Source organism: Bombina bombina, chromosome 4 (genome assembly GCF_027579735.1).
Source record: "Bombina bombina isolate aBomBom1 chromosome 4, aBomBom1.pri, whole genome shotgun sequence".
In the NCBI taxonomy this organism is placed as follows: Eukaryota; Metazoa; Chordata; class Amphibia; order Anura; family Bombinatoridae; genus Bombina; species Bombina bombina.
In genome coordinates this window covers 794,804,547-794,816,025 of record NC_069502.1, presented here as the reverse complement: position 1 = coordinate 794,816,025, position 11,479 = coordinate 794,804,547, and the positions used below count along the sequence as shown (strand labels likewise).

At 41.3% G+C, this 11,479-nt stretch overlaps 1 protein-coding gene across 4 annotated transcripts in view; it reads left to right on the top strand.

Annotated features, from left to right (window-relative positions):
• LOC128656998 (gastrula zinc finger protein XlCGF57.1-like) overlaps window positions 1–11,479 on the top strand; it is a 149,518-nt gene that overhangs the window by 54,181 nt on the left and 83,858 nt on the right. For all 4 annotated transcript variants that reach the window (XM_053711211.1, XM_053711213.1, XM_053711210.1 and 1 more), the window contains one exon: window positions 10,250–10,363. In XM_053711211.1, the coding sequence (XP_053567186.1) occupies window positions 10,250–10,363 (114 nt within the window). The remainder of the gene's footprint in view (window positions 1–10,249; window positions 10,364–11,479) is intronic.

Sequence of the window (11,479 nt, the reverse complement as noted above, 5' to 3'; positions counted from 1 at the left end):
CTTGAGTCCAAAGGCCCAGAGCCTTTAAAGAAACCCAAACTGCTCCCCAGCCTTACAGGCTGGCGTCCATGGTCACTATCACCCAGGATGGTCTCAGGAAGCATGTACCCTGAGACAGATGGTCCTGCAAAATCCACCGAGAATCTCTTGTTGGGGGATCAAGAGCTATCCTCTGTGAGAGATCAGAGTGGTCTCCGTTCCATTGTCTGAGCATGCATAACTGTAGGGGTCTCAGATGCAACCAAGGAAAAGGAATAATGTCCATGGAAGCAACCATTAGACCAATTACTTTCCATACACTGAGCCACTGATGGACAGATAGAGGACTGAAGTGAAAGGCAAAAAACAAGAAGATTGGATTTCCTGACCTCCGTCAAAAAAAATATACATGGTCAGAGAGTCTATAATCGTTCCCAAGAAACACACCCTGGTGTCTGGCACCAGGGAACTCTTCTCCATATTCACTTTCCACCTATGGGAACATAGAATAGACAACAAACATCTCTTCATGAGATCTTGCTAACTGAAAAGACGGCACCTGAACCAAGATGTTGTCCAGCTATGGCGCCACTGCTATTCTCTGGGATCTGATCACTGCCAAAAGGGCTCCTAGAACCCTTGTAAAGATTTGAGGAGCTGTAGCAAGACCAAAGGTAAGTGCCACAAATTGGAATTGTTTGTCTAGAAAGGCATTGGTGATGTTCCCTGTAAATTGGAACATGAAGATACGTGTCCTTCAGGTCTATGATAGTCAAGAAATGACCCTCTTGAACCAAGGGTAGAATGGAACGAATAGTCTCCATTTTGAAGGATGGAACCTTGAGAAATTTGTTGAGACACTTGAGTTCCAATATGGGACAAAAAGTTCCCTATTCTTTGGAACCAGAAACAGGATTGAATACAATCCTTGACCCAATTCCGCCACGGGAACTGAAACAATCACTCCCAGAGAAGATGATTTTTTGTTGTTGTTATTTTTAAAGAAAACATCCAATTTAGGACCATACAAGATGTCACGTACATAACAAGAAACAGATTAAGATAACATCTTAGCCCTAAGAACTTCCCAAGAAAAAAAATAAAAATAAAATAAATATATATATATATATATATATATATATATATATATATATATATATATATATATATATACATACATATATACATACACCAAATAACTCTGGGGAAATTATGCAGTCCCAGACAAATCAGAATGATCTCAATATGAAAGAGATTACAAAATAGTGTCAAACAAAAAAGTGTAAGATAAAACTAAACTTATAAGTGCCGAAGGGCACCTAAGAACAACTATGCCACCTGGGACGTATGTCACAAACATTATCCTATATCGCTCAATATGAGAAACTAAAAACAAAAGGAGTTCATACATGTACAATATGAAAACAACCAAAAATGAACTTAGTGTCTAAGAACACTAAGAATTTTGTGTGGTACATAAACAATACATCATAAATAATAGTACATTGCCTTCATAAAAGAGGAAAAATAATTACATATATACATATGAGACCTAATCTGCAGCCATGAAAATTAGTATCAGCCAATACAGATATTACGGTTCCCATACCGAGCCCTAGAATGGACTTGATAGCTGTAAACCTTCGTACTGCATATAGAATCGGTAAAAAAAAAAAAAAGTACAGTTAGACGCCACAAGGTGACATACCACATAATAAATTCCAACGAACATTAGAGGCATACAAAAATCCTTTGTCTGTTCTCTTATTAAAGGACTGCCAAAGAACAAAAGGCAGATACAACCTCCTATATGGGAAAGCTCTCTGACTTACAAACAGCTACCCTAAAAAGATGTGGATATGTAACACATTAAACGTATACAAAAAAAAGTACAGAGGTGGATGCTGAATTTCTGGTTATCAATGCTTCCTACACATATTAGGAAACAAATAAGGAATTTAATTGGTAAGTAGATGCAAACAACTGATAAATTATCCCCACATGGCAATATTCAAAATGATGTGCACAAAGAGAGATAATATTCAAAAGCTACTAAAGTAGCCTAATGATAGTCTGAGGAAAAATACCCTTAGTCACCACTAGATGGCGACAGACACCAGGGAATCCTCAGATTGTCAGGCAGAAAAACATAACCCTTCTAAAGCCGATTTAAAATTATCTTTATAGAAAGACTCCATAAGGCAGCGTAGGTTGACAGTGAAAACAGGTCCCATGATGAAATGCATCGTAGACGCATGGTCAGAACTTAGAATCAACCCTGAATATCCGGCTCACAAAGTAACCACTGAACTACAGTGGATAAATAAATATACACGTCAACAACCTCTCTAAAAGAGCCCTGACACCATAATACCCCCCAAAAAAGTCTACCTTACGCGTTCGCAATCAGAGAAATGCGCCGCTGAGCTAGGGCATAAAAGATGCACAATGCGATCGCCTCCTAAACAGCCGGCATTAAAAGAAAAAGCACAGCAATTAGGAACCGCTGAATAGGAGGCAACTAGATAGTTACGGTCCTCCGCTACTGATCGCTCCCTATGGTTTAAGGCATCTAAAACTATATGAGTAGAAGTCCCAACCATAATCTGAGAGAAGTCGAATACTCAGTTGTGTATCCTCTTGGCAGCGTGTGAATTAATCGCGCCAAACTCCCTGACTGCCCAGGAGACCCTAACTGTGATCTGTGTAAATAAATCTGAACCCTAAAAAGGGCATTCATAGTAAGGTCTCATATAAATCCTAACATAAAAGGATTAACTGCAGACTCATTACACATAAATACCAGTAAACTATAGTCTCTATTTAAACAGTTGCTGCCACTGAAGGATTTTAAAGCATATTAGCCCATAGAAAAGCCCCTCAACGTCCACCCACACAGAGAAATTATGAAAACGTCCCTTACCCTCATCAAAACTGTGACGAGACCAATCTCGCAAAAATTGCATTGGAGGAGCCTGGTTGCCCGCCTGCTGCCTTTAGACTATGGCCCCATGTTGAAACGCCCAATTATCTCCTGGATAGAAGACTCTGTGGAACTGGTTTTGGGCAGAAAAGCCATGCTTCATTTGGTAACAAAGGACTTCGACCTAACTTTTAAACCCCTGAACCTATTCAAGTGAATTTTGGATATGTGATGTATACTTTTAAAGTTTTGAATAATGTGGGAAAACTGTATTTCTCTGCCTGTAATAATTACATTAACCCATTGTGTAAGGTAATTGTATCACAGGCAGAGGGGAGGATTTTGTAACCCATTGTGTAAGGTAATTGTATCTTAAGCAGAGTGGAGGATTTTGTGTGGAAGTGTCTGAGAGTATTGTATGTGTTTATTGGTTGTTTTACAAAACCCTGTGGGTGGTACTAATGTGTAAGAATGTGTATTTAAGAACAATAAACAAACAGCTCTGGCTGATATCTGTTTGACCCTCACCATGGAGCTTTGACTCATGCTTGGGGGGAGGGAGAGGGGAAATTTACTGTATGCTGTGCCTCTGGAAGGGAAGATCTACTAAATGGCGGTTTAACCCTTTTATGCTTGGGGGTGCCGTAACAAGAACTATTAGACAACAAGCCATGAGGGCAGGGATACAGGACTCCGTTAGAAGCCCCAAGGCAGAACATGCAGTGATCTGAGATGTCATCGCAGAAAACGCAGCATGTCTGCAAAAAGAACAGGATACATGCAGGAATTGTTAATGTTTTCACTTTGCATTGCTGCTCCGCATCAGGCTGTTCTCTTCAAACAGAGCTGTGCTCTGGCTGCACTGTGTGTTTATTGTTGACTGGCTCTCAGGGTTTTTTAAACCCCACCCCCTAGCCTTTCCCGGTCTGCAAAGCTGTGACTTGTGATGTTTTCTCTTGGTGATGTTAGACTTATTCAAGAGACATTTTAAAAACTTTAAACTTTTTGTTTTGTTTTGTGTGTGTTTGCAGTCAATTTGCAATTTTAAGCTGTTGAATTATTTTATTAAAAAAAAAGTTTAAAAATTGCTTTATTCTTTAGTTAATCAACACACTGCAATTGAGCTGGTTCTTTAATGTAAACGCATAATTTAAACTTGAATTGTATTTAAAAAAACCTGCAGAACATTTTTCACTAAAAAATCATTGCAGAAAAGTTCTGCCTTTGGGGTTAGAAGTCTTCTTTCTTCTACACCAGCTTCTGGTCTGTCAGCTTCACCAGCTTCTGACAGGGACCCTGAAACCTCAGCTGTGGGCAGACACTTAATCCTAGGTGTGACAGATCGATACAACTTCTGACAGGGACCTGGAGAATAGGAAAAGCAGAGTAACCAACCCTGGTTTTCTATATAGGGTAGCATAAATGTTAGAAGGTAAGCAAGGACTACCTCGCCGTCTTCTAACTGCTAAAAGCCACCATTACTCTTACTAAAGATAATTGCATGGGAACAGCATAGCCCCAATCCTTGCATGCAGGGAAAAGTACCTATTAAAGGATTACATCTTCAGACACCATCTTCGAAGATCCTCCTGATGATAACGGCAAGGAATGACTGGGGATTATTGGTAATGGGAGTGACACTTAACAGCTCTGCTGGGATGTTCTTTGCCTCCTCCTGCTGGCCAGGAGTTGAATTCCCACTAGTAATTGGAATGGAATCGTCGTCTCTCCATGTCATTGGAAAGAAAATATGTTTAAAGATCTATCTGCATCATGAATAAAATAATGTGGGTTTCATATACATAACCCTGAGTGACTGTTCTGGACTTGCAGTGTTTGTGTTATAAACCGTTGTATAAAGAAGAGTTCCTGCTCTGACCCGGTTTAGTTCACTGCTGTGCACTGTTACCTACAGCTGCTGAAGCTTTATACTATGTGAGTATTTCTTCATTCAGCGGCAAGAGAGTTTGCTGGGTTCATACCTGTACTATGGTGTTTTCTGCTTCTTTTTGAGGAGTGAATCTTCTGAAGAAATACTTACCCACATTAAGAACAAAAGAATCTTGTGTGAACTCATAAAGTTTCTGTTTTGTGATAATTACTTTTCAGTTTTTATTAATTATGTAACTGATGGACCACAAGACAGACAGATTCCAATTATAAACTATTAAAGGGACGTGGTACCCAAAAGTCAAAATACTTGAAAGTGATGCAGCATATCTGTAAAGAGCTGACTAGAAAATATCACATAAATATCTCTATGTAAAAAATGAAGATATTTTACCTCAGAATTTCCTCAGTAGCCACATCCCATTGTAAAGAAACTTTAAAGGGAATTGAAACTTACAATTTTTCTTTCATGATTCCGATAAAACATAAATTTTATTAACATTCCAATTTACTTCTATTATCAATTTTGCTTCATTCTCTTGGTATCCTTTCTTGAAAAGGCAGCAATGATCTACTGGAAGCCTACCTAGTTATTGTTTTCAACAAAGGTTACCAAACAACAAAGCAAATTAGATTTAAGAATTAAACTGGAAAGTTGTTTAAAATGTTATTCTCTATCTGAATCATGAAGAAAAAAAATGGTTTCACGTTCCTTAAATGGACAGTCTACAATAGATTTTTTTATTGTTTTTAAAAGATAGATTATCTTACCCATTCCCTAGTTTTGCATAACCACAGTTATATTAGTACACATTTTACTTCTGTGATTACCTTGTATCTAAGCATCTTCTGACAGCCCCCTGATCACATTACTTTTTATTTATTATCTATTGACTTGCATTTAGTACTGTGTTGTGCTAAGTCTTAAATAACTCCTCTTGCGTGAACACAATGTTAGTTTATATTGCTCACATGAACTAGTAGTCTCCTGTTGTGAAAAGCTAATAAAAAAGCATGTGATAAGAGGTTGTCTGTAATGGCTTATAAACAGGCAGAAATTTAGAGGTTTAAATGTTATAAAGTATATTAATATAACAATGTTGGTTGTGCAAAGCTGGGAAATGGGTAGTAAAGGCGTTGTCTATCTTTTTAAACAATAACCATTTTAGTGTAGACTGTCCCTTTAAAGCAGCCCATCATGGATCTGACATGTGCAGGCACAGTTGTGTTATTTCCCTACCCAGTTTAAAGAAGTTTAGCCCCTTAACGACCGAGGACGTCCAAGCACGTCATCAGGGGGTTCCAAGCGATGGAAGCATCCTGCAATAACCTTTCTTTCTTTTTTTAGCCACCGATGCAGAGAGCGCCGATCGTTGGTGGGTGGGAGCTATAGCAGGGAAGCGGGTGGGTGGCCCATTACTGGAGGTAGTTCCGGTTCGGCCGGATGATGGGCCAGGAACGCGCACTGTTTGGAGGATCGCGAGAGGGTGGGACTGAGACCGGGAGCCAGACCCCTATGCAAACTAGATTTAAATAAATGTTGGGAAATAAATGGAAGGAAATAAATGTTGGGAAAGGGATCTGGGAGGGGGGTAGGGTATTAGGGGGGGGCAGCTACAGTACAGAAACAACTGCCAGTATCAAATATGGCACCAAATAAGTAGAAGGGGAGGGTTAGAGAGATGTTTGGGGGGGGGGGATCAGGGAGGTTGGGGGCTAAGGGGGGGATCCAACACTGCAGAATATATATATATATATATATATATATATATATATACCTTTTTATTTTATTACTGGCAGACTTTCTTGCAGTACTTAAGATGGCAGTGACAATTGTGAGGTGGGGGAGGGAAGAGAGCTGTTTGAGGGGGGTCAGGGAGGGATCATGGGATGGGATGTGTCAGATGGGAGGCTGATCTCTACACTAAAGCTAAAATTAACCCTACAAGCTACATAATTAACCCCTTAACTGCTGGACATAATACAAGTGTGGTGCACATCGGCATTTAGCGGCCTTCTAATTACTAAAGCCATATATGTCTGCTATTTACAACCATTTGTGCTATAATTGCACAGCCTGTTTGTAAATAATTTCAGTGAGAAACCTAAAGTTAATGATAAAGTTTATGAAAAAGTGAACGATTTTTTTTTTCATTTGATCGCATTTGGCGGTGAAATGGTAGCATGAAATATACCAAAATGAGTCTAGATCAGTACTTTGGGTTGTCTGCTACACTGCACTAAAGCTAAAATTAACCCTACAAGCTACCTAATTAACCCCTTCATTGCTGGGCATAATATAAGTGTGGCGGCCTTCTTATTACCAAAAAGTAATGCCAAAGCCATAAATGTCTGCTATTTCTGAATAAAGGGGATCCCAGAGAAGCATTTACGACCATTTGTGCCATAATTGCACAAGCTGTTTGTAAATAATTTCAGTGAGATACATAAAGTTTGTGAAAAAGTGAACTATTTTTTTTTATTTGATCGCATTTGGCGGTGAAATGGTGGCATGAAATATACCAAAATGGGCCTAGATCAATACTTTGGGTTGTCTACTAAAATAAATATAAATATCGTTACCCACTCTGAGTATGTCCGCCTGTTCGGCTTCCTTAACAGCTGGAACTACCAATGCTTCAGAAAATTACCCCAGGAATCAGGCAGGACCGATTTTGTAGTAAAAACAGAATGACCTTTTATTGAAAGAGACACATATTTTATACACTTCCAGAGACAATCCCCCTCCATGAATAAACATTAGCTAGAGCAGCAGATTAAACAATAGGAATGTTTCTACACTGTTGAATAGGACATATAATCTCCCACTCCTGCCCTCACACTTCACAGCTAGACTAGATATGATTAAACAATAGGAATGTCTGTGCTGATTGTAAACTCTTGCAATAAGTCTCAGAGTCTTGAAGGGGAAGTTGGAGCAGGCAATGCTGCTTTGGTGCCTGAAAGTCTGGGCAAGTTTTTATGGATAGGGAGAGGGGCATCTAGATGTGATCTGGAAGAGACACAGCAAAATCCCTTCCACCTAACATTCCCAATAGTCCTATTACCCTCAGTTTATCACAATACTCTAAATATCCCCTGGGCACCCGCCTCCCAAAATACAAAATCCCTTCAAGTTCCAGGGTCCATAGTCAGTGGGCAGGAGGCTAACCCACAGCCCCCTCCAGAAGCCCCAGTGACAGTAGGGTTTGTTTTATTTATATATATATATATATATATATATATATATATTATTCAGGGATTCCTGACAGATATCAGTGTTACAATGTAACTATCGCTAAGTTTGGGGGGGGAAATGGTTTGGCAATAGCAAAGTGCTACTTGTACTTATTGCCCTATAACTTGCAAAAAAAGCAAAGAACATGTAAACATTGGGTATTTCTAAATGTCACGGATACCAGATGGCCAAGGCTACCCCCCACCCCCCTTCAACCTCACCCCTGTTGTTTCTCAGTGGTTTTGGGCTCCTCAGAGCAACCACAATCTCTGGAAGCTTTTGGTTGCATGGTTTTGTGTTCCAAACTTCTTTAGAAAAGAGCTGGTGTATGACCAGGAAAACCCTCCTAAGCTGGCCGGGCTCCTGGAACTCCCGGTCGGCCGCCTCACAACGGACACCCGCCTAACCCCTCTCAGGCTGTCCGGGCTCCTGGAACTCCCGGTCGGCTACAGGACAGCAGGACACCCGCTAACTTTACCCCTGGTCGCTCCAGCAACCATGTGCCCCAGACCTCCGCTCTTTTGGGGATTAGTAGCCCCTAGGGAGGACAAGAGGTGGGCAAATTACCGGAGGGGAGCTCCTTTAGAAACCGGGGGTTTTGGACACCCCTAACCCCATAACTTCAACAGACTGTAACTCCGGTCCCCAGACTGTGAAATCTGGGGACCGTGGGCTTTTAAATGACACCCTGGAAGTGCCGCCGCTCCACCGGGATCACCCTGAAATCGCCACCCCTAGTTATTGAGATTATGTGGGACTGTGGCTCCTGGAGGTGCCAGCCTGTCTGGAGGGGCGGGAATGACGGGAAAATTGGGGCATTGTTCAGCATCTTATCAAGATCAGTTGTGTGTATAAAAGGAGTGTATGTTTCTCAATAAAATCAGTTCTTGTTTCACCCGAAGGCTAGTCTGTCTAGTTATTTGGGTGAGCTCCAGCTAAAATCACTTTCCTGGGCTACATAGCAGCCTGTTCCAGGCAAAGGAAGGACCCTGTGGCAGAGCTACTCAGTCGTGGTAGCTGGAGTCTGCCACAGGGTGGGACCCTGAGTACTGGTGCTGTGAGGCATCAGGGGTGGCTACAGGCTGTGGTCACTTGCCAGCTACATAGCTGCAGTCGGCAGGGAGGAAGCAGGACCCGTTTGGCGGAGCTACCCAGTCGGGGTAGCCGGGGTATCCGTCACACTAAACTCAGGACAACATTTAGAAACTATTTAGCATGGGTGTTTTTTGGTGGTTGTAGATGTGTAACAGATTTTGGGGGTCAAAGTTAGAAAAAGTGTTGTTGTTTTATTTTTTTTCATCATATTTTATTAAAAAAAAAAAAATTATAGTAAATTATAAGATATGATGAAAATAATGGTATCTTTAGAAAGTCCGAAAAACGGTATATAAAATGTTTTGGTACAGTAAATGAGTAAGAGGAAAATTACAGCTAAACACAAACACCTCAGAAATGTAAATGTCACGGATACCAGATGGTATTGCACAACTGCTGGTGCAATGATAAATGCAGACAGCGTATGCTGTCGGCATTTATCGATGTGCGGCGGACATGATACGCTACATCATATCATGTCCGCTCGCCCATTAATAAATTTAACCCTCTGTGCTTATCTGTCAAACACATGCACAGCGTGTACACAGCAATAAGGAGCCTCATATGCTCCCAGATGGGTACCATGGGCATATAAATAGTGCCAGTCTCTGAGATCCTATCTGCCTACCTAGGTTTAGTCTTTAACAAAGAATACCAAAAGAACAAAGCAAATTTGATAATAGAAGTAAATTGAAAAGTTGTTTTAAATTATTCTCTGTCTGAAAGTTGAATGTTTAATTTTCACTTTACGGTCTCTTTAATTTTGACTTCCTTGTACCTTTTCAATATTAAATATCGGGTGAGTCTTCATGATATCACATCATGATATTTTGATATCTAGTCAAAATGTTTTTTGTCCCCATGCCAGGTATAGGGGCTGTTGTAATGCTAGTGCTATTTAGAATATTAGTGCTATATTGCCCCATGTCAGGTATAGGGTCTGTGGGAATATTAGTGCTGTATTGTCCCCATGTCAGGTTCTGTCACATTTTATTGTTTTACAAAGTTCAGTAGATGGATTGGATGCTTTTTGGCAAAGCAGGGTATACAGGGATATAACAGTACTAACAGTTTGGAGTCAAGATGGAATGTTTATTATTTTTTGCCTTCTTTTTTATTAACAGTAGTAACAGGCGAAAATAACACTGATATAGTGAAAGTAGAGATAACAGAAGATCTGTGTGTGACGCGTCAGCTTAGAGCCACAAATCAGGAAACCAATGACAGTATCAACTCAGGTGAGCGTGCATGTGTGCTTTGTCTGAGGCATGCAGGTTACAGATGAGTGTATTTTGTGCTATTGTCTGTCTGCGAAATACACAAACTGTTTTATACTAGTTAGAAAACTAGATCATGCAATATAAAAGTTGAATTTATATGTACAGGTAAATGCGGATGTAGTAAAAGTTGAGATAACAGAAGATATGTGTGTGAGGTGTCAGCTGGGAGACACAGATGAGAAAACCAGTGACTGTATCAGCCTAGGTGAGTGTGCACGTCTTTTGTGTGTGTGAAGAATGTGAGTTACAGCTGAGTGTGCCCGACTGTTTGTGTGTGTGAAGGATGAGAGTTACAGCTGAGTGTGCACAACTGTTTGTGTGTGAAGAATGTGAGTTACAGCTGAGTGTGCATGTATGTTGTGTGTGTGAGGGGTGTAAGTTCCTGTTTTTGTCAAGTACTGTGGCCTGTTGTGTGCGATCAGAAACACTCCTTCCTTACCTGTATTGTCCCTATTTCATGGTGGTCTTGTGGACATCACTGCTTGGATATTGGATCCCACAGATAATAATATTGTGGAATCTCACCATCTTCTAAAAGAAAAAGGGCCAGAGAGGGTGAGCTGGGGGCTGTGTGTGTGTGGGGCAGATAGTGAGCTGGGGGCTGTGTGTGTGTGGGGCAGATAGTGAGCTGGGGGCTGTGTGTGTGTTTGGGGCAGGTAGGGTAAGCAGGGGGCTATGTGTGTGTGTTTGGGGCAGGTAGGGTAAGCAGGGGTCTGTGTGTGTGTTTGGGGCAGGTAGGGTAAGCAGGGGGCTGTGTGTGTGTTTGGGGCAGGTAGGGTAAGCAGGGGGCTATGTGTGTGAGAGGGAGGAGCAGATAAGTTGAGCAGGTGGCTGTGTGTGTGATTGGCAGATTGAATAAGATGGACGGCTGTGTGTCTGTGAGGGGCAGAAAGGGTAAAGTGGGGTCTGTGTGTGAAGGGCAGGTAGGGTGAGCTGGGGGCTGGGAGAGTGTAAGAGGCAGATAGGGTGAGCAGGGTGTGCTGTGTGTGTGAGAGAGGTGCAAATAGGGTGATGAGCTGGGAGCTGTGTGAGGGACAGGAAGGGTGAGCAGCGGGCTGTGTGTGTGAGAGAGGC